Here is a 23961-nt window from a genome sequence, read left to right as displayed (position 1 = left end):
CTGAGAAGACAGGGCACTGTGTGTTTTGGGTTCCACTGAAGTAGTTTGGCCTAGTTGAGAAGTGTAATAGGGGAATGAATCAAAGGTAATCCAGGCTCTTTCTAATCTGTTGATTAACAGCTGGATGGAAGAGGGATATCATGTCTAGTGTCTGCTGGAGAAAAAATGAGAAGACTTGAACCACTATTGCTAAATTTACCAAACTGTTACTAGCCTGGTCCTGAAAGAGAAGTACCCAAAGTGTGGGCAGGATTAGTTGTGCAGAGTGTGCTGGGCGTGTCCACAGCTTCATTAGTTGTTCTATCTACAGAACAGCTTTGTTCTTGGCTTAAAAGGAAAGAGACCAGATTGCTGCTAAGCAACAATGTTCAGAGATTAGGTAAGAGGCATGGGAAAGCCTGTGAAGTAGAGTCAGGCCAGGAGGTTTTGTTAGATTTAACTGTTGGTACTGTAACTTCTTGTGTATCCAGTGAGGACCAAGTGGAAACTGAAACAAAGAAATACGAGACTATAAAAACAAAATCTGTAAAAAAGAGAATGACAGCTCAAGATACTGGTATATATAACCTAGACAATAATAAAAACCTTGACTGAACCACCTAAGAATAATGACCATGTGCATCTGCGTGAACCTTTGTATTAATTCAATTTTAGAACCAAATACATCTGAAGAAACCGTATATAGGATACCAAGAGACACAGACTTGAAAGAAAAGGGCAAAAACAATACAAAAAACCCTAGCAGAAGGCATAACAGCAACAGTACTCTTTGCTCAGTTTCAGTGGACAATTTTTATTTTTATGGGAAACAATATCTTGAAAACCTTGAATCACAGAACCACAGACCATCTCAAGTTTGAGGAGATCCATTAGGATTGCTGGGTCCAACTCCTTGCTCCTCACAGACCACCTAAAACTAAATCATATGACTAAGAATGTGATGGTCCTCATGCTTCACGGCATCATCCTTCTGTATTTGGTAACAGCCCTTGTGTTCATCTCTGTTTTCCAGCCACTGTACTGACACTGCTCAGATAGGTGCAGAGTGGAGGATGATGTTATAGGGATGGAAAAGACAGCAGCATGAATTTCTCATTTAATGGAGTGGATGCATTTACAGAAGTTTGGGGGTATCTCTCCTCAACAATGAGGCCTCATAGACCATCTGGTGCTGATATTACTGCTGTGCATGAAATATGAGGTAATTAAGTTCAGAAGCCTCTACCTTAAATCCTGTGAATAGTTCAATAGTAAGCATGTAAATTCAATGTAAGCATGTAAAAATAAAAACTAGTACAGACTTCTAGCTGACTGGTTAAGAGTGCTTGTTCTGTAGCACAAAAGAACTGCATACTTGACTTAAAGCTAAGTAGTACCTAAAAACCTGCTTGAGAACTGACTTCAAAATCTAGGGTAGTATTAATAATCTCAAAGTAATTAGTTTTATTCTTTTAAGGGAAAACAAATGGCTGCTTTTCTTAATAGATCTCTTTGATGTAAGATGAGCAGGGTAATTAAAAAAACCCTACACCACAACACCTTGAAATTCGAGCAAGGAAAACGATTAGCTATGTGTTTAGATTAATATTAGCGTCAAGTTTCAGGAGCTATACATACTGTTTAGCATAAAATTTACCATAAAAGAGAAGGATGTTAGCAACAGTTCAGCCTGAACCAGTCTTTCAGTTAGAAATAAACTTGCCAGCTAACCTTGATGGCTATAAAATACAGAGCATTTTGTCAAAGATCATATAAATGAATAAATAAATATGTGTTTTATCTATTATCTGAAATATTGATTGCTAAAGATTTTTTTTATGTATTGCCAGAAGCATGTAGCCTTCAGAAGAATCTTTAGGTTGCTGTTTCATGTCACTTCCTGGACTGCTCCCTTCTGCCTTTAAACCTGGTGGGTGTTTAACATAAACATCCGTCTGGAACACCCCATCTGGAAGTGCCAGTGAGTGCAGAAGTGACCAGCCAAATGAGGCTTAGGTGGCTCTGAGAACACAATCTTAAGACCTAAACTTTCTGATTTGGAAGTATCTGATCAGCTCTTCTGGCCACATATCTCATATACAGATTGTTCTGTAATTATAGGGACATTTTGCAAGAGCATGTAGCTACAGGAGAAGGGGCAATGGCTTCAAACTGAAAGAGGGTAGGTTTAGGTCAGATATTCGGAAGAAATTCTTTACTGTGAGGGTGGTGAGGCACTGGAACAAGTTGCCCAGAGAAGTTGTGGATGCCTTGTTGCTGGAACAGCTTGAGGCCAGGTTGGATGGGGCTTTGAGTAACCTGGTCTAGTGGAAGGTGCCCCTGCTCATGGCTGGGGATGGTGGATCCAAATGATCTTTAATGTCCTTTCCAAACTAAACCATTCTATGATTGTGTGACTGCAACTGTATGATGAGGAGAAGCAGAGTAACTTTGTTTGATGGGAAGGTGGTTTTGGAGAATATCAGAAATGTTGGGTCAAAAAGAGACATGCCAGTTTCTGAGTATGAGTTTTTTCATATTCATACAGATTTTTCCTTTGAGTGAATTACTAATGTTCACCATCTCTTCTGAAGCTGAAGACAGATTTTCTGAAAGAGCAGTAACACAATAAGAAAGGCTTTTTTACTTGCACTGATAGCAGAGGCTATCATTTAATCATAGCTCTTAGTAGGCCTAGGTAAGGTAAGGAATTTAGTAGAATATAATGCCAGAAATAATGTGATAGTTATTCATACTAAACTATGGTAGCATTTTAACTAACAGTTGCTTCAGGTATTTTAAGTCAACTTGGATTAAAAAAATGTCATGAAAGTAGGGCTTTTTCTGGGCAAAGAAAAGCAGAAATGGTTTAAATGCTAAGTAAGGAGTAAACACTTGTACTTGAATCGAAATAAAACAGTAATATTAATATGTTATGAATGAAAATAAATTACTAGTGAAAGTTCTTAAAAGGGAATCCAGACTGTGTTTGCATTCCTGTGTTCCTGAGCCCATCTTCATGCAGTTTTCCATCAGCAGTTCTTGATGTGTAGCTTCCTTAGAAACTTTGTCAATAAACTTAAGAAACATAGGGAGTATTTCCAGCACCATAACTGATTCTTATTAATCATATTCTATTACAAACTTATTCTTGAAATAATCTCAAAGGATTTACTCTTCTTTTTATACTGGATTTTGCCTGTATTCATTTTCTTCATTGTCTGCAGTTGTATCCGCTTCACACAAATACGAGAAATTACTTGTCACATCACACCTGCATTATGTTATTCTTTGGGTAGCACAGTAACCCTGATAAACTTTAAAAAAAAAATTCAACTGTATTATAGAGAGACTGTAGCCTTTTGAAGGTGTGCACCTTAAATTCACATCCTTTCCCGCTTGTATTTGGGAAATGCTGTAATGTTACATGTGCTTATCCAGTGGTGATAAAACCAAAAAGGCTTATCTAGAATCTATGTGTAAATTACAATCCTTAGTAGCAGCTTTTTTTTTTCCAGTTTCAAATAATAGAAGCTGTAAATATAAAAGATTTGAAAAAATACAGCTTATTGCTGATATGTGCATGGTAATTAGGTGCATTTCTGTGATGTAACAGGAGTTTTTATTCAGTTTCAGAAAACTTTAATACTCCTTGGCCATGAAGATTGGATTAGAGGCGTTGAGTGGGCAGTCTGTGGTCAGTATGAAAGATAAATAAAGTTGTATTCTGGTTTAATGACAGTACTAGTGTTTTACCCCTCCAGCAGATGGCCTTAAGGCACTGTAGCACCTAAGCTCTTGTGGTTGTGATGTTTGTTTTCCTGAGATGGTGGTATTAATATTAAAACTCAAGATGAAACTTTGTATCCTTTTAAAACCTATTTTTCTTGCTTGCTTCAGGTATGTTTACCTGACTTGTACTTAACTGCAAACAAATTGGGGTTTTAGCGACTTGTCCTTTTCAGTGTACAAATGTCTGTATCTGAGTGAGGGAGAGTTGGCTGCTTTTTCAAAGTGGGGAGGGTAGGAGGAAATAGTATGTTTATCTTTTCTTCTCCTGCTCCCCCCCCCATGTTTTTTTTTTTAATTGGGAAATTAAGAGGAGAACCTTTTCAGACATGAACTAAGCAAATAGTTATTGCCATGGCACCAAAAAAAAAAAAAAAGTGGAATTAGAGGATGCTGCAAGCCTGGAGAAAGAAAAGGAGGAAAGGAGTTCTTGACAAGTATTGATACTGATAGAATTCCAAAAGCAAAGGCCATAAATAGTAGGGAAATAAAAATGTACAACATGTATAGTGTTTACCACGTCTTCCACATGTTACAAGCAGGGACATATTCATATTCAATGCATTATGAAAATAGAGAATTTGAATGGGAAAGTGAGTTGATGTTGAAATAAAACTGCATATTTTTATACTGTGTACAATAGGGAAAATTGGAATAATGCTGTAGGTGCATATAAGGAAAGGTGATAGGTTAGTCCTGGCAGTGGTTGCAATGAAAATGTAGCTCTATTTTTTTTTTCTTATTTTTTTTGAAAACAAATAGATGAAGACCTTTTCTTAGCAAGCTGTGCTCAGGACTGTTTGATAAGAATTTGGAAAGTATGTACAAAATCAAAGCAACTTCCAGAAACTGAAGATGATTCCATAAAACTGAAAGAGAATGTTTTTACTGTTAAAGGTAAGTAACAGCTGCAAAATTCTCTGGCACAACTTTTCACTTGTGTATCTCTTCATGGTTTCAGGAAGCTAACAAGGTGGTTACTACCTAGTTTGTTTTGTTTCTTGTTGACTGCATTATTTTTAGCTGTTAGAAAAAGCAGAATTACTGTTTTAAAGGCATGGCTATGGAAAGTTAATGATGTATTACAAGAAATGGTAAAGCAGTGAGAGAGCTTAATATCAACATTCTGTTATTGTTATGCATATTCCAAATGCAATATATGGGACACTTATTTGTGGGAGGGAAGCTGTAGTGTAGTTCTCCAGTTTAATAGCTTACCTTTCATTTTCTTTCAAATACAATGAATCAAGAGGTGCTGCTATTATTTTAAGATTAGAAACATACTGAAAAGAACAGATAAGTGTGCACAGGCTTACTTTATGGTCATTTAACAAGCCGTTTAGCTGACAGTAATGTCAGATGCTTGCATTGCTGATACTGTAGGGTAAGTTATTTGGCAACTTGGTAATACAATGAAGTGTGTATGATGTTACATGTAAAAAGCCCTCATGATACTTCCTGCAAATCCTGATTCATTGTTTGAAGTATCTTAATGCTTGTGTTTTCCGTCATTTGGAGATGCAAATATGTGTAAGAGTATGCGTAGTGCCAATTTAGAGCATTTACTTCAATGCTGCTTGAGAGTTCTCCAGGAATTCTGAGAGACTGCTCTGAGGCAATACACTGACCTGTGACCATCAATCGGGTACTCAGGGCTTGTGGCAAAGTAGGATTTCAAGGAGCTGTTCAATGTCAGTAAGCTTTTGAGATACCTGTAGATGTTGAAAGCAGTTGATTATTTTTACAAATGATAGCAGAAGTGACCTGGTCTTTCTTGGCTTTTAGAAAGAAATGTGCTTTTCTTTGATTTTTGGTAGATACTGACACATCATATGCAGTTTCTTTGGAGTCTGTGTTGGCTGGTCATGAAAACTGGGTGTATGCAGTTCACTGGCAACCTTCATTTTCCAAAGGTAAAGAGGTATTAAACACTTACCAGCAATGTTAAGTGTCATATACATAGAGCACAGTCACGTGTCTTTGTATTGTTTGCATGTTCAGTTGTTCCTGTAGACAATGACAGTCTTTAAATTCTGTAAATAATGTTTTATGAGTAAACAGATGTTGCCTTGTACTAAAGTTTTCTTTAAGGAAGGAAATTAAATAACTGAGCTGTAATGACTTTATTGTGATTGATTTGTGGCTTATGGTGTACAAATTAGTTTAATTAATCAGTATGAATTAATAGCTCTAATAGGTTACCTTGACACATGTATTTGAAATGTCTGTTCTTCAGAAGGTGAGCATTACTTCAAGAGCACTCCTTTCTTTTTAATGGTGCACATTCCTGGAGTAACAGTTTTCTCTAACCTCTAAGGCATTAATGCAGACTCCTATTGAAACAGTGTTATTTATAGTTTAATTTTGCATTTTGCTATAGTATGTATCTTTCTTTTGAAATCCTTAAATTCTGGCAGCCTTGTTTGCAGTTCTGATTTGCTGTTATTTGCCTGCCTGGCATATAAGGGAAGGAGATTCTTGATTTGACATTGCACAATCAGAACACCCTTGAATATTTGTACTGGCAAAGATGTCTTTTGTTGTGATATATTTTAGAGTTACTGGTGGCAGGTGACTTCAGCAGTACAAAGGACAGCTTTGCTGGTGTATATACAACACTTGAACAGCAGAGTGCCTTTAGAATGTCAAAATACATGTAGTGAAAGACACAGGACTTGCTTTAAAAATATTGGTTTAGTTATCTGGTCCTTAAACTTTTCTTTTTTTCTAGATTAGACACCATTAAAAGATTTAACCTTTTAGAGCAAGGTTTAGGCACAATATAGGCCTGTCAGCCTTGCACTGCAATCTGAAAACTGTCCTGTTAGACCAGGAAGTCTTCCAGGTGCTTCTGCATACGTGAAGCTTCTTGTGTTCTGTGGCGTGCCCAATGCTGGGTTCCCCAAAACAGATTTTCACTAGTGGCAAACTGATCTGAGAGACCTGAGAAGGTAAGGTGGGAGGCCTCTTGCTAACGTATCACCTCATGAGATGCCCGCCAATATCTCTATTAGCAAGAAAAATTCCTCAGTTGTTTTCCTGCAGGTTTCACAACTGGGTGATGAACCAGCTCCCTCTTTCCCATTCTGTGTTGGGCTTTTTTTTGGAGTGTTTCACTGCATTCTGGGGAGCAGTACTGAGTTACTGTATGTTTTACAGGATTCTAGAGTCTGCTGAAGTCAGTAGCAAACCTAACAATTTGGAAAAAAACAGTGAATACTGGGAGATTATTTTATTTTAAACTGTAAATCTCTCAGTAAAAACTTACTTAGGACTGGAACTGAGAACTGCTGTGCATCCTCTTTGTGAAGCTCTAGCTTTTCCTCCAAATTATATTTAATCCAATATGAGTTTGGAGTGCGAAAACTGTGGAATATGGTTGTTCTCATATACATGTTTTACTTTTTCTTTGGATGATTATGCTGAGAATACAATACCTCCTAAAGAATACGTGGCAAGAACGTAGAGCCTGTAAATTTGGCATATAAGAACTGCATTGTGTTTCTCTCATGCTGAACAATTTTCTTAATGTGTTTGTATTTCAGTATCACCTAATTTCTTTAGAAAGTATTCCCCTAGGTTGTAGGGTAATCATTTTCCTTGTACTGTAGATGGCAGCATGCAACAACCAATGAGGATATTGTCTGCATCAATGGACAAAACAGTGATCATCTGGGAACCTGATAAGGAATCTGGAGTCTGGCTAGAACAGGCAAGTGTCAGTCATTCTCACAATATGTACCATATTCAATTTGTTTTTCCAGCATCATGTGTGTACTGTAGGGAGCAAAAACTCTATAAACTTCTGGCAGAGAAAGGCAAAACTGTTTTGTTGCAAAAATACTCATTCTGATGCTCTGTTGCCAGTAAAACTGTATTTAAAAAAAAGGTGATACAATATGATTTTTATTGTTTGTTTGTTTTCTTGTTACTATACTGAGGAGTTTATGAGGGGTGTTTGTGCTCAACTGTCATTCATAGTGTACAAGACAGCTGCTGCATAGTAACACTATATGCTATATACTCCTGGTAAGAGGAGGAAGAAACCCTCTTGAACTGTTTGCAGTTAATCCTTGTGGGAATGTGACCTAAGCAGTTACTGCAGAGCAGCTGACATGCAATTCATAAGCCTGGTTTTACTCACAGTAACTTGATCATGGGCTTGTGTCATTAGGTTTTTCTCCATTTGAGCTGAATACTTGTGTCACTTGTGTAGTATTCTGAAAGCTGTTCTGATGTGGATCATCCTAAATAAACAAGCAGTACAGCCAGATTTCTCTAGTGCTTTGATTGAGGTCTTTGTTTTCAGCTGACCTGCTTTTCTAAATTGCAGTAGTTCAGTTGGTGTTGTTTGTGTTGGGTTATGCTAGCCATTGTTTGTGATCTTTCCTGTCACAAAGAAAGTTCCAATCCTCTCTTGGGTGCAAAAGAGAGAATTACAGTAGGGTATTTAATTTTTCCTCTGTTTCATTTAAAAGTTGTGGTGCCTTTGTGCTTTAAGTAGAAGTTAGTTCAGAAAAGGGTGATCACACAGAGATGCCATTTGATGTCCCTAGGTGTAACACATAGTTGTGGCTTAATTCACAAGCTTCTAAAAATGGGTTGTGCAGTAAAGCTTGTTGCAAGTTGTGATTCTTTAATTTTACATTCTCTTTGCATTTGTTTGACCACAAATGTGCAGCTTGAAGTTCAGATCAGACATTTTAACTGCAACAATCCGTTTTGCATCGAGAGAGGGAAATCTGAGCTGGAATCCTGCAGGGAGGAAGGGCACAAGGGGAACATCCCAATTTCTCTCTTTCATCATGATATGATGAACAAGATGCCTTCAGAAATTCGTTCCCCTGCTCAGAGGTGAGACTAGAATTCTGCCTCTAGCATGGTATATCAAAGTCACTTCAATATGAGTGGTTTTTTTTGAGTGAGTGCTAATAAAATGGAGCTACTAGTGCAATGCCATTTAAAATGGGGCAATGGTTCATTTCATTTTGATCTTAAAAGAGGCCATATAAGAATGGGGGAGTTGAAAGCTTGAAAGAAATTGTGGTCTTATATATTGAATAAAACTTGAAAATGTAACTTTATTAATCTTTTAATAAAATTTAAAAAGTGGAAGGGCACTAGAGCAACTATAAGGCCTGTGTGTATGCATGCGTACATACATGTGAAGTCATAAGGGAAGCACAAAACGGGGGCCAGAATATGCCACAGAAGGAGCGTGGATCAAATTGCAGGTGTTCATGGGGAAACAGGGAAGTGAAAATATGGTAGGGAATCTTGAAAATTAAGTAGGAAAAAAAATGTACTTGGGAACTACTGTTTCTTTGAATCATTTTTCCATATTGTGCAACAGAGCAGTAGCCAGGCAACAGATAAGGAACTGTTGCATCCAACAAGCTGGACTGAAACACAGAACATTTGGGTTTGCATCTCATCTAATGTGATGTTTTCTCTCCCTTTGGGGATCCTATCTTGAGATGTCTATGAAGGGAGGTTCCATTCAAATGGCATGCAGCTTTAATTCCCGTGATATTTCAGTGCTTAACTTTGCAATTAAAATATTCCTTGAATGTATTTGTGTGTGTAACGTGAACTCTTGTCTATAGGTAGTTTTTCATCTTGTGAAATATGAATGATTTTGTAGGAATGGAAGACCATTTTCATGGATATTTCCCTTCTGTTTATTAATTTAGGTACGGGTAGGTGAAGTGGGTGGCAATACTCTTGGATTTTTTGACTGCCAGTTCAGTCCAGATGGTTCAATGATCATTGCTCATGCTTTTCATGGAGCGCTCCACCTTTGGAAACAGGCTACAGTTAATGAGGTACGTTGGTTTTTTTGTTAGTAGTATTACTTAAAAGAATTGTACTTTTAAGTCATTTGAGGTAAATTTCTGTTATTAATAGAAAAGTGTAACAGTATAGTTTAAAATTAGTGATTGAAATAGTCCTTTCCTGAATATAATACTCTATAGGGGTCTCAGTCCTGCACAGAAGGGAGGTTGAAATCTTCCACGCTTTAAACGCTGTTTCTTGCCTGTGGTGATCATGAAGTCAGTTGAAAGGACTGAACTCCTTTGTGGTTGTGCTTTGTTCACAGCTGAACAAATAACACAAATTTCTTTTAGATGGGAGCAATAAATCAGTATTTGTGTCTCTTCAGCCTCTCTTGAGTTTTAATAATTTGCTGTTTACAAACGTCTTTTTCTTACTTTCTTAGTAAGTACATTGATACTTTTATTTTGCTTATAATTTACCAATCAGTCAAATGAAAAACTCCTTCTTTGTGGAACTCTTTTAATAGAAAGAATGGACTCCAGAAGTTGTGATTTCAGGACATTTTAACAGTGTAGAGGATGTAAAGTGGGATCCAGAAGGAGAGTTTATCATCAGTGTGGGCTCCGATCAAACTACAAGGCTCTTTGCTCCATGGAAAAGGAAGGAAGAGACAGAGGTACGATCTTCAAAGATTTTGTGAGTGTGGTTAAGGGGGCTTGGTCTGTCCTGAGTTTGGAATGAGTCACCTGAGTTCCCAGCTGGTGATCTGTTTAAAACTGCTTGGTTTGGTCATTCAGTTTGTGCTGTTTTCACTTTAAAAATATTAGTGGCAGAGTTTTTGCAATCACTCAGTGTGATTGCAGTTCATTCTTGAGTCCACCTCCAGATTACCTTCAGTTAGTGTTCTCCCAGAGTCTTGGGAAACAGGCTCTGCAGTAATTCAGAAAGAGGAATACATGACTGGTACTAATAAGCACCTATTGCACTTGTTTAACAATTGGCTAAACACTGCTGCAGGTAGTCATAAAGAAACTTAACTTGGTTGTGCTTTTTTACACTAACTTAATCTAAACAAAGTTCTCACTGTATTTTTTTACATTAATTTGTTTATGACTCTGTTTTACTAGAATGATTATTTGAACTACCTGAGTGCAGCTGGTACCTGTCCTGTTTTTACCCCCAGCCAGCAATTAAGGACCACACAACTGCTTGCTCGCTCCTCCTGCATTGGGTTGGGGGAAAGTCTGTTTAGAAATGCAGAAGTTCCTGTTTCTTGTTTCTCATGCATTTTCCTCCTCTACAAATACAACCTTTTCTGGCAGAACAGTACCAGTGTTCCATCTAGGAAACTGGCAGAAACTAGACCGACTGTAGTCATATAAGGCTCTGTACCATTGATTGGGGGAGGCTATTATAGCTGTCTCATCAAAGCTTCTGTAATGTAGACCAGCACAGGAGGTCTGATGTTTTTGAGAGAGTGAATTTGGCAGGGTTTCTTTGATTTCTTTCTTCCAGGCCACACAGGAGTGGTGGCAATCCCAGTTCAAGAGCTACGCTTTGCCTTGTGTTGTAGGAAGGACATTTCCAGTTTCCTTCCCTGCTTTTTACTCTAATCTCCACTCTGGAGGGTACATTAAATATATCAAAACAAATCAGGACTAGCACGTGATGTAAGTTGGCAGCATTCAAGAGTTGTCAATATCACTTTCTCTGTGACAGAAGTGGTACTGAAGTACCGCTCTTTATTATGTATGCTGCTTGCTAAATTTTAATCCTATTTCTGAAAGAACTGATCTTTGGATGACTTACCTGCACAGCTCTCCCTGAAACTTTTGAATCTATTTAGCAGAATGATTGCAGTCTTCATATCTAAATTTGGCATAAACTGAATTCATGTACTTTGCCTTCCTGTTCTGACACAGAGCAGCCACCTGGCTAATTTGACCAGGTATAAATCTAAGTAGTTTCAATATTTGTTGCTGCATGAGGTGTGGGAGAAAGCTGTAGTATCCTTTTTGGATGGGTGAAGTGGAGAGTTGGGGTAGAAATGGGTCATTTGAAGAGGTTTGTTCAGGACTTCTGAACCCCGGAAGGGTTTTTACTTCTGCTCATGAACTTGGATAGCATAGGCTTTTAAAATGGCTTACTTTCCTTATTACACTGAGTTTAGCATCTGAAAAATTATAACAGGAGACATCCAATGTTTGTCTTAACAAGACACAATGGATGGTTCAGATATCTGTGGAAAGTTAGTATTACAGGTCAGTATTTATGTTTTTCCCTATAAGAAGGAAACTAAGTGTTAAATGCAAATAAATATCCTTTCTTAAAGTCTCAGTTCTGATATCAGAATATCAGAAAAGAGGGATAACCATCAGCTTCAATTTGTCATGCAACTTTGCATCCTGATTTTTCTGGAAGGAGCTTATTGCATGACTTATACAGCCCTCTCTTTGTCTGTTTGGGGTTTGAGTTCTGTTTTTTTTTTCATTCCTGCTATGTGTTATGTTCCAAAGTATGCAAAAACGTACCTAGTAAAGGGTAAGAAGGGCTTGTTGCACTGTTTGATTTTATCCTTTTAAGAATGAATGCTTTTTTCCTCACTGGAAAACAATCAAGCCCTTGTGAAATCATGAAGTTTTGTAGGATGTCTCAAATTCCCATTCAGGTCCTATCGGAAACTTCAACATTCAAAACTCAATTGAATTTTTAGGGTGATATGTGCAGTGTTCAGTCAATATAATGCCTTTGCTTATATTCATGTGATACCTAGTACAGTGTAAATTCTGTCTTGGCTACAGGCATTGGAATACTGAAGTAGTAGGAATTCTAATAGTGAAGTAGTGTAAGTTATTTTAATTGATTCTGATTCTACTAGCTCTTAACTCAAAAGTACACACTGGATTTTTCTAACTGAAGTATCATTTAGGTGAAGTAGCAAATGACACTTAGGAAAAATCTCTTCTGAAAGTGCATTCGCTAGAAAACAAACGGGTTTTTTTTAAGAGTAATTTTTCCCATGTGTAGAATAAGTCAGATTTTTAGAAAAGCAATTAAAATAATTTAATATCTTTTTTGCTAATATTATTTGTTTAGTATGACTATAAAACTAGCTTGTCTCTCTGTTTTGGTTAACTTAATTCTTGTTTTCTTGGATTAGCACTTGACGATCGGATAGAATATTTCAGGAAAGTAGGAAGAAAGAAAACACTTCTACAGTTATGTAGATTTTCCCGATTTTTTTTTTTTTTTTTTTTTTTTTTTTTGCAAGAATCTATTAAGATTTTGTCAGTTTTTTGCAAATCTTCTACTAAGTGGTCTCAAATCATGCTAACCCATGACAAGTATTTAAAGAAAAGAGGGAAGTAGGAACCTGCAGCCTGCAGTGCTGCTCTTCTTTGTGAAAGACAGATGAAGGAAGCAAGATAATTATCACTACCTTTATTAGGTCTTACAGACCTACAGTTTTGAAAGTAGTAGGATACAATCGTCTTTTTGCTTAGGCAAATTATGTTCTATTCCTGTCTAGCATAAAGAAGTCACAGTAAGTGCCTTAAACACATCTGTGCAGGGACACAGTTTACTAATTAAAGGAGTGGTTTGGTGGAAAAATAGGATTCAACTGATGTATGTGAGCACCAGTTTTATGCACATCAGTAGAAGGTTGCTCTTAACTTTGCTTTATGTTAGTAAGTTCAGCAAGTAAATAGTGGTACTTTTTTTGAGCTTTAGATTGTGCTGCTTTTCTGTTTAAGAGTTGTGGTTTTGCTGTGTGTCTGTTTTTAGGTAACGTGGCATGAAATTGCCAGGCCTCAAGTACACGGATACGATCTGCGCTGTCTGGCAATGATTGGCCGGTTTGAGTTTGTGTCAGGAGCAGATGAAAAAGTGCTTCGAGTTTTTCGTGCTCCCAAGAATTTTATAGAAAATTTCAGTAACATCACTGGTATCCCAATGGAGAAGCTGTGCTCCTCTGTAAGTGTGCTATAGCAATTCTAAGTGAAGAGAACCCTCTTAGATGTAAATAAAGTTAATGCTTCAGAAAATGTCAGATTGCACTAAACTCTGTAAAAATTCTTTTAGTTGTACTGAAGCCTTAACCTTGCTTTTCCTTTCCCTTCTGCTTGTTTCCATGTGTGTTGTTTCATACGTATTTTTATGGTGTTGTCATATGAAACAGGTTCTATTTGAAACCAAACAAGACCTTGTATCAGAAGATTGAAAAGAGTGTGGGTAAATTTTAAGTAACTCAAACCAAAATAGGCTGCTGTACACACTTGGGGATTAACCAAACAATAAAGCCTGGTAATGTGTTTCTTCTTAATTTAAGGGTGTAGTAGTCTTGTCTAGATCTAATTATTGTTGTGTGGTTATGTGTTGGTATTACTAATTTTTTTTGTAATTGTATGCTTGGAAATAGCGTAAAGCTTTCAGCACTGTTTTTAGTTCTTACATACAAATACTTATAAATATGTACTTGCTCAGGCTTTATTTCCTCTTGGCATTGGAAATCTTCTTGAGACCTTAGATTCCAGTTCTTAGTTGTGGGTATGTCTGCTGTCCTGTGTTGCTGCCTTTGTTTGGTCCCCATTTACATTAAGTTCTAATTCTGATTTTGTCTGCATTTTGTAGAGCAGACTTCGTTCAAGATAGGTGCCTCTGTACAGTGCCTTGCATGCTCTTTGGATATCTCACTCAAAAGCAGGGTTTTCTCTGCAGTTTCTCATAGATGGATTAGCCTTTCCATTTAATTTAACAATTGAAATATCTGGGATAGAAATAGAATCATTTTCAATAGCAAGAAGTTACATAAGTAGCTGTTTAGTGCTTTAATTCCACAAGACTTCGTAAGCATTTGCATTAATGGCCATTGTACAAATAACATTGTGCTTTTATAAGGCTGGCAGATGTCATTATTTTACTTTATGAGGACTTCTTATCGGCTCTTCCTCTGAGTGCTGTTTTTTGATTCATATCACAAAGTGTTTCACATGGGCTTTGGTTAAAGAGGAAGGCTTTATGAGCTCTAATTATACAGCTGCTTTTAAATAGCTTTCTTGAAATTGTTTTCTGTGAAAGCTTTTTATCATTAAAGTGGGGAAGCTTTTTCTTAATTTGGCTCAAACGCCTTCCCCAAAAAAGTACCTGAAACCAAAAAAACCCAGCTTTATATTCAAAAAGGGTTGAATAGGATCATATTCAGTTCAAGTTCATGGTATTGTATTATACTTTGGATTGTAATCAGGAACGATTTTTGTTTTAGGGGACTTATACTTGTCTGTGTCTGATAAATTTTCTCATCTAATTATGAACATTTAAATACATTTTAAGCTGTCACTTAAATTACTGATTTCATTCTGTAAAACAGTGTTTCTTTGAACTTCTCAGATACCATAAGGAAGTGGGTTTACAGCTATTAAATCTTCTTTTATCTCTACATGAAGGTCCCCAAGTTCACTTACCTTTTCTAAATTTTTACTCTTTTCTCTATACCATTATGGAAGTATTTTCTGTGTGGTGATTTGTCTTTCCCTTGTGCTGCTTTGAACACACACGTATTCCAGCCACATATCTGTGCTATTTACTGAGTTGTATTTCAAGTGGTGGTCACAGGCAGTCACCCTCTGTTCTCTTTTCCAAAATGCTGTTTTATTATTTCACTTCAGAACAACGATTTCCCAGTTCTATTGTGTTAAAAACTGCAATGCTCGCAGTTAATAGATTAATTGTCATGTATGCGCTAGAATAAATATAATTGTGGAAGAAAAGCTGCAATTAAGGTTGAAGAAAATCCTTGAGCTGGGGCCTTAGAAAAGCTTTTTTTTGTTGTTGGTTTTTTTTTTTTTTTTTTTTCCTTGCAGAGTGTTGGTTTTTATTTTGTCCAAGAGTTTTTCGAAGTGCCCCCTTCACTTGCTAGGAAATTAACTCTAGAAACTCTTGGGGATTCCTTAAGTTGTGGCCTTTGAAATCCAAGATTACATGATAATCTGTGTGTAACCTTTCTTTTTTCTTTAATTCAGCAGTCGTCTGATCTTCCAGAAGGTGCAACTGTGCCAGCTTTGGGATTATCCAATAAAGCTGTTTTTGAAGGTATTGCTAGTGAGAAATAATGGTTATGGTGTTTCATGTGGAAACTTTATTTAAGGGATTGTTTTAGTGTACATATTAGGTCTGTAAATGTAGGCTTGACTGCAAGTTCCAAATCTAGAAATAAAATAATGCAAAGTGTTTATTTCTTTGCTAGAACCTAAATACTGTGCTTAAAAATAAAAGAAAAAGCACAAGTAAAGAAGAATTAGTTAGCCAACAGTAACTAATGTCTTGGAGAGGCAGGGGAGGTTACATTATGGGGGGACAAGGAAGGAGGGACAAACATCTCCCTAGAATGATAAAAGTATTCTCCTGAGACTGAGACTAGAGTCTGGTTTTTCATAAAGTCTCTGGTAAAAATGCACTACAGTGGAATGTACAAATTAGGTCAGACCTGTTTTTTCTCTGCTTAAAGCTTTATGAGAAGGTATGATCTAAAAAAAGGAAGCATTTTAATAAGCTTTGTCTCCAGGGTCTTCAATGGCAATAAGACAGATTTTCCTAAATCATTTGTGAGAGAAAAACCACCTTTGTTATACTTCAAATAACTCGTAAAATGTATTTTGGCAAAGTTTTTTCCCCCTGCTTTCTCATGAGTTCTTTGAATGAGAGAGGGAACAAAACTTCCTTCTTCTAGATTATTGCCACACACAGAATAACTAATTTCAATTGATGTCATGTGGCCCACACAGAAGGAGCACCATGAATAGAACTTCCCCGCATTGTCCACTGCTGCTCACACAATGCTGTCAGCACTGATGGCTTAGAGTAGAACACCACAGACATGTTCTCACTTATTCTGAAGAGGAATCTTCATGGTGAGCGATGATCAGACAGTGGTCTCAGATAAATAGTGCTCATTTAATTTTCAAGGAAAGAGAAGACGGGATTAATGACAAGAGTCTTTGCTTTGCTTTTTGTATACCTGCTTTTTGACACTGCTGTGCGTGAGGTGTACATTGTCAAAAAGGTAGATTCTGTCTGAGAGGAAATGTTCCCTGTCTCTGTACCTTTTTCTTAATACCTTCACAGTGAAGGACAGAGTTGAATTTTAACTTATAATTAACTAGTTTCGGTTACCTCTGGTACTTTTGCCTAAAGCTAAGGACTGAGTCCTCTGCAGTTTTGCTGAAGTTTGCAAGTTGTAGATACACTTGCTCAAGTGTGGCTTTTCATTTAGTCATCTACATCAAACTTAGGAACTCATCACTTGTATCAGAGATTTTTGTCTTAAACTTTGTCAAATACAGAAGGAAAGTGTTAACATTGGGGAAACACAGGTTGAACTCTGGTGACTGCTTCGCTCAGTCAAATTCTTTTTAGGAATCTCTAAAAGACTGTGCTGATGGAGAGAGGTCAGTTTCAAAATGAAGGTTAGATTATTATTTTTTAAAAATCTTCTCATTCTCATATGCATTAGAATAACAAGCTTCTAGTATTTATGTTATTGTAACTCTGCAAGCAGAGAAACCTCGTTTCAAGTACTTGTAAAAAAAATAGGTATTTTTTACTTGTGTAGTCAATCCTCATATTTTTCCTCCTTTAAGTATGTTCTTTAGCTAATGAAGTCCTTACTTTGAATAGGAGATATGGCTGTTCAACCAGATGAGGATGAAGAATCATTTAATACAATTTCAAATCAGTATCCAGAGGTTTATTTTCAACCCCTGATCCTTACAGGTATGAGATTAATTTCTGTTGTATGAAATAGAGAATGAGGTTCATTGGATATAAACTTGAAGCATTATTTAGCAGATTTGAAAAAATCAAATTTGTATATGCTGTACAAATCTTTTTTAGAACCTCCACCAGAGGATCACTTGCTGCAGAATACCTTATGGCCTGAAATTCAGAAGTTGTAAGTTTTATTTTTTCCTTTTCTTATTTAAGTTACAAAATTTCCAGAAAGCTGTTGCAACATATTAATATAGTCTGGTCTTGTAACTCTTCCTATATTGCTACCTTGTTTGACTTTGTGTGCTCTCTATTGCTTGTAAGATAAATAAATTTTATATATATATATATATATATATGTATGTATATATATATATGTAAAAATTAGGAAACAGTGCAGAAAAGAGCAGTTAGAACTGATGTGTCACAATTTTATTTTACTTGGTTGTTTCTCCTTAAAACCTTGTCTATATTGAAGGTCTCTCTGTTTAAGGAGTTTTCTGCATCTTTCCACTTCATGGCACAGGCCTGCAGATGTGGTATGGAAGTAAAGGCTGAGACATTGGTGGAGGAGCTTGCCCCTAATGCCTATCAGAGTTGTAAGGTGCAGTAGATGGAAGCAGCGGCCAAACCAGGATGTGTGTCTAGTGGTAGAGCAAAGTGATGAATGTTGAGTGAGATGGTTGCAAACCCAGTTTGGGTATTGAATGCTGACAGAGTGGTTGTCAATTGCAAAGATAATGGAGTTATGTGATCATAATTGTTTTGAGGTTGCAGGGCTTTAGAATTCTTCAGCTGCATTTTCTTCCTTTAGTGAAATTCACAACAATTTTCTCATGAATGTTGTCATCTGGTTTGTTCCCTCATGATCCCAGTAACACAAGGCTGTGCTTTCACAGTCTTCAAACTTTTAGTATCAATCTTCAAAGTGTAGCCCAAAGAAATTGAATAATCTCAATCTCTTATGGGTTTATTTATCTGAATCTCCTGAAAGGGGTCTCAGACTGGAACAAGAAGAATGTTGAGCCTTTGCTGATGATCTCAGTTACCTCTATACATTACCAATTTTGTGACTTCAGTTGGGAGGGAGGAGATAAAAAGCTTTGGGGAAACACTTTGCAGCTTGCTTTTGTTTGACTGAGGGTGAAGTTCTGTGGGAGCTCATCTTTGCCTTGAATTGGCCAGTAAATCTGCTTTGAATGCTTTTAAGCTCTGTTACTGTGTTTGCACTTGAAAGTGGTTTTAGGAGGAAAGCCAGTGGATGTTAGACCATATCTGCACATTTTGTAATTTCTAACTGTTACTTTTAACTGTTTCTGCTGTGCATGCTATGGCTGCTAATGGACTCACATAAGTAGGTTGATAAGGGATGTTTAAGTAGTGAAAAGGAGCCAAGGCCAAAATTCTTCTTCATTTGCCTTTGACATTTCACAGTCTAGTGGGACATTAATATTTTATACGCTGCTATGGGAGTACTGCTTATCTGCCTTTATATCTTGCATTCATTAAAATAACTCTGTTTTTTGATGGTCTTCAGATGACTTATCTGAGCAATTTTTTCTGTTTTTAGAGATACAGCTAATGATACAGATTATTTTATGCAAGAGCAACAAGATGTACAGCATTCATAGACTTTCAGATTTTTTGCTCAGAATAATCTTGAAAGAAGTAACATGAAATCGCATAATGTAGATTTCAAGTTGCCATAGCAGCAGAAGAACATTGTGAGGCACTGACTTGCTATAAATAGCTTGTTTGTCATTGACATTTGTGTATTCCTAGCTCTAACTTGACACCAGATTTTGAAGGATTAGTGCTGGGTTTTGCAAAGTGTTTGCTTGAGGAGGTTTTAGTATGAAGAACTTGCGAATTTTTTACGTAATATAATAACTTTAAAAATATGGTAAATCTTGTGAGAATATGCTAATCTTTATCCTCTTGGAAAATTATCATAGAGTGTTCATATGCAGCATGCTGAGATTAAAGCCTGAGTGTTGACATAAATATATATATATATGTTTATATGTATGTACATTTCATATAATACACTTGGAAGTTGGAAGAGATCCTTTTTGACGCTATAAAATTACTGCCTTCATTTGTCTGGACACTGTGAAAGTCCAGTCAGTTTACCTGTGCATTAAAAAAATGCTATGAATTTCACAATGCTGAGGCAAAATTGCTTGTGGTTGAAAATATCATTTCATTATTCATTCATGCAGTTAACTTCTCTCCATTGTGAACCTTTATTTGGTGGTGTACTATGCAGTGAAGAAATCAGACTTTGTTTATGGGATCAGAGAATGGGGTTGGATTGTTGCTCCTATGCTGTCAAGGCTCATACGCTCTTTTAAAACAGCATCTCCTATTGCCAGTAGGTTAATCCTCTTTCCTGAAGACAGCAGTGGGCTATTCCAGCTGCTGGTCTGACCTAGGATAATCCTGCTCATGTGACTTTGCAAAAGACAATATTTTGTTTTTTCTGTTAATTTAATAAGAATGGTTACATTTTGGTGCTTACGTTTAGCAAAAGCAGCATTGCATGCAGAAGCCTAAAATGTTTCCATCAGCTGCTCTTCAATACTACTTTTAGGAGATTAAAACCGAAGCAACAAAGGATTTGTTTCACAGGTTATTTTTCCTTCCTTGAATTTCAGGAAATTTATACTTTTGATGCAATAAATATTTTTTTAGTTTTAGAAGATTGACTTGCAATGGTTTTCACTACAAAACAGTCTCCAGGAATGTGCTTTCAAAGTAAGCATTATGATAAAACTCCTGCTGGTGGCAAATTAAGAGTAAGACATGCAGTAGTACCTTCATCATTATAAGATACAACCAAGTTTGCAATTTAACATTCCAGTTAGGGGTACACACCAGTCCCTCTCCCTGTTAAATGGTCCAGGCACAGTTACATTTCATGAAAAGCCAGTGCACTCCCAGTCTTCAGACATGACTGTGGAAGTCTGTTGACAGGATATCCCCATCAGCGATGCTTTGGACTCAGTCCAACAGGTCCAGACAGTAATTTGTCATTTAAGTAGGTGGCTGTTCTGGCTGCAAGTGAAATCCCATGAACATCAATCCCATATAAGAAGTTAACACTGCTGACTGAAGGAGTTCTTTAAGAGAACTGCCCATCTCTTCAGAGCTAGGAGACTCATAGGAAACAACCCCACCCTGCTAGTATTGAGCTGATACTTGTCTACTGTTTATAGACTGCATCTCCAATTTTACTTTACTTCCAGTCTTTTTTGTGACTGATTTTAATTTGTATTAGTCTGATTGGAATTTCTCCGCATTAGTTAAATACCAATCTGGATATGTGAGCCTGAATTTCAGCAGAAATCATGCAAAGACTGATTAAAAAATGTGTCTCTGGAGAAGGCTAGAAATTTTGGGGGTTTTACAGAGGTGTTTTCCTTTTCCAACATGATTCTTGTCCTTTAGTTCAGAAATCTTCTTGCAGTATTTCACAGAATAGGCATTCTTTGACTGTATGTTTGTGGCATATTTCTTCTGTGGTTTTCAAATATGTGACTTACGATTTTTCTTGGTAGTGTTAAAATTGCTTTTTAAGAAAATAAGGATACATTAAATGCTGCTTTAATCTGCTTTGTTAGTCATTAGGATAAGCTTTTACAGTGCTGATGCTTTAAGACTGTGGAATGGGCTGGGGAGATTTTTTTGTAGCCAGTTTCTAATGGAAGAATTTGTGCAGATGTTTAAACCTAGTGCTGAATAAATTATTTGGGATGTAATACTGAAACAGTGGTGAGAAGTTCCCGGCAGGTGCCTTTCATTTTTGAAAAGGGATTTAAATTAATGTAAGAACTTTGATACATACTGGAAAAAAGATTGTGATGTGTTGAATTTGTTTTCACATGTATTTCAGATATGGACATGGATATGAAATTTTTTGTGTTGCTTGCAATAATTCAAACACTGTAATTGCCTCAGCATGTAAGGTAAGACAAGATTCTAGCACCACCTAGTGAAAAGTGCTATCAGACTTTCAGGCCTGAATTTTGTTCTTTCACAAAAATGTGGAAGATTTTGTATAAGTGACAGTTGCCTTGCAAAGGTGAGAGTGATTGCAAATATGTTATTATTCCTAAATTGTATACGATTCATTTGAAGATATTAGTAAGATAAATACTAACAAATACAGATCTGAAATCTTTTCTGATATCCTGTCAGCATTAAAAGAAAGGAGTGAAACAATGTTGAAACTTACCAGAGGAAAGCTGAGTCTTACTTGATTTCAAGCCTTAAAACACGCTGTCCAGTATTATAATACTTTGAAATGTGTGACTTTTATATTTGCTCTCATTAATTCACACTGATATTTTTTTCCATCCATACAGGCTTCCAGAAAAGAACATGCAGCAATTATTTTGTGGAGCACTGCTTCTTGGAAGAAACTGCAGAGTTTGTCTTTTCACAATCTGACTGTAACTCAGCTGGCATTTTCTCCTGATGACAGATTTTTACTAGCTGTTTCTAGAGACAGGAATTGGTCACTGTGGAGAAAACAAGATTCTTCAGAGTCAGGTAAGATATGTGAAGTCGGTATACAAATTCGTAGACTTGGAAGTTTGTTCAATATTTTTGACTGCAAAATATTTGAAAGAGAATTGATAAAATATTTTAATGGACAGTTTGTGTACGACTTTGAAGAATTATTAATGTTGTAGGCTCTTGTGGATTTAAGAAATGCAGTTAATGTGTGGAAAGATAGAAAGGAAGTTAAAATGCAGAGAAGAATATAATCAGGCGTTAGATGGTGTTTAATTGATGGATGTAATGAAGTCTGCTAGTCCTCCTGCCTTCTGCATGTGATTGTATGTTTGACTTACTGAAATCAAATATACTAGCTGAACTTCATATTGGCATTCTGTCAAGGAAAGCCATCTCAAGAGTTCTGTGCAGGCGTAGCCGAAGGTCCAGCGCTGCAGCCGTATCCTGCATAGGGCTGCCTTGTTCCTGCTTGCAGGACACGACCCTTTGAGACTCTTGACAGGATTAATCTCTGTCTTTGGTGTGGCTTTCTGATAATCCTACACAATTGATTAATTTGACTAGGACTGGCTATGTCTGGAAAAAGAGCTGATAGTAAGGATTCAGTTGACTTTCTCATTAAGACTTTGAGCCTTGCAAAATCATGAGGAGATTGCTATTGAACACTTTAATAGAATCCTAGAACAGATGCTTGTGCTGAAAGCAATTATCATTGCACTCTTGGCTTAATAGCATATAAACACTGCTGGGCTCTATAGAATGTTCCTAGAGACTTGGCAGTGAGTTTTGGCCCCTTCAGACAGTGTCCGGTTGTATCCTGGCTTGAATTTCTGTTCTATTCAGACTTCTATTCTAAAGCCTGGCATATTGTCCACAGTAGTTACACAATGTTTCAGGATAAGGATCATGAATACTCATAGCAAGTAGAGGAAATCCTCTTTTCATCTGTTCATCAATAACCCTTCTGTCTACAAATAACATCATTATCAGTGTAAAGCAAAACTGCTGCTATTGGCATCCCAATAAGGGGTTATTCAAAGTCTATCCTCCAAAATGACAACCTTTTCTACTCAGGAAAAGCATTCCCATTTACTGATCTGCTGATCAGATTTAGTGCCTGATTGTATACATGCTGAAATGGCAGCTTGTCTCTTTGGGAACACATTAATCTTTACAATTGGACCATTTTGATTTGAGCAGTTGGGACTTTACTGGTAAATAGGAGTGCCAGTGAAATTACTGGGGAAACGTGAACACATGGTAAATGTTGCACTATTCAAAAACTTCTGAAATCACTGTTCTTGATAGAAATAACCTGAAGGTGTTATACTTGGACTTAAATTCCTCTGAAAAAGAAATACATGTAAAAGATTGAACTGTTCCTACTGTTTTAGGGCTATAAGGGCTGACTGATACGGTCTTGAACAGTTACCACTGTGGTAAATGCTGGAAAAAAAATATTCATGTAGTCCTAAGTATTCCCAGTTGCTTTAAAGAAAAAAATAATGGAATAATGAGCGGAATAATGTCCAAGTATTCCTGCAGTTCTGACACAGAGTAAAGTAAGAGTAACAATAACGTTTAATATGTAAAGTGGTTGAAAGAAGGCTTTTCCTCTATATGTTTTATTCCAGGACCAGTCTTCACTTGCTGTGCCTACACAGATAAAAATACAGCTGTTCACAGTCGAATCATTTGGTCCTGCGATTGGACACCAGATAGCAAGTATTTTATTACTGGTAGTCGGGACAAAAAGGTAATTAATGTTAAAGGAATTTAGAAAGCCCAGGGCTATTTTAAATGTATTTTAGAATAGCAAACACTATGTTCTAATGAGCCCATATTTTATATACACACAAAAATCTTATTGCATGTATTAGCACAGAAATCAGTGATACTTTGATAAGCTAAATGAAGTGCTAGAATATGTATATACAAGACTATGGGCTGCCAGTTGGACATTCTCCCTTCTTTTTTCATGCAGTAAGACAAGCATACATGACATAATACTATGGGTCTCAAGTTTTTGTTTAACTTTCATAACAGAATCTGGTTTTGTTGTCAGTAATTTTAATGAAATCAGACAGACTGTCTACAAAGTTGGATCTTTGCAGGTAGAGATTTTTTTAC

At 36.7% G+C, this 23961-nt stretch overlaps 1 protein-coding gene across 2 annotated transcripts in view; it reads left to right on the top strand.

The window, feature by feature from the left end:
* The window catches only part of ELP2 (elongator acetyltransferase complex subunit 2), a 38738-nt gene that overhangs the window by 12005 nt on the left and 2772 nt on the right, over window positions 1–23961 (top strand). Inside the window, exons 7-19 of one of the 2 annotated variants that reach the window (XM_048289458.1) lie at window positions 3610–3676; window positions 4531–4665; window positions 5586–5681; window positions 7380–7480; window positions 9462–9593; window positions 10073–10222; window positions 13333–13521; window positions 15570–15636; window positions 17221–17316; window positions 17437–17494; window positions 21206–21278; window positions 21678–21864; window positions 23466–23587. In XM_048289458.1, coding sequence (XP_048145415.1) covers window positions 3610–3676; window positions 4531–4665; window positions 5586–5681; window positions 7380–7480; window positions 9462–9593; window positions 10073–10222; window positions 13333–13521; window positions 15570–15636; window positions 17221–17316; window positions 17437–17494; window positions 21206–21278; window positions 21678–21864; window positions 23466–23587 — 1473 coding nt within the window. Of the gene's footprint in view, window positions 1–3609; window positions 3677–4530; window positions 4666–5585; window positions 5682–7379; window positions 7481–9461; window positions 9594–10072; window positions 10223–13332; window positions 13522–15566; window positions 15637–17220; window positions 17317–17436; window positions 17495–21205; window positions 21279–21677; window positions 21865–23465; window positions 23588–23961 lie in introns of both variants that reach the window. The other variant, XM_048289457.1, reaches the window with a different exon arrangement.

This window comes from Corvus hawaiiensis, chromosome 30 (genome assembly GCF_020740725.1).
Source record: "Corvus hawaiiensis isolate bCorHaw1 chromosome 30, bCorHaw1.pri.cur, whole genome shotgun sequence".
NCBI lineage: Eukaryota > Metazoa > Chordata > Aves > Passeriformes > Corvidae > Corvus > Corvus hawaiiensis.
Note: the sequence above shows the minus strand (reverse complement) of the source record. Positions and strands in the feature narration are given on the sequence as shown.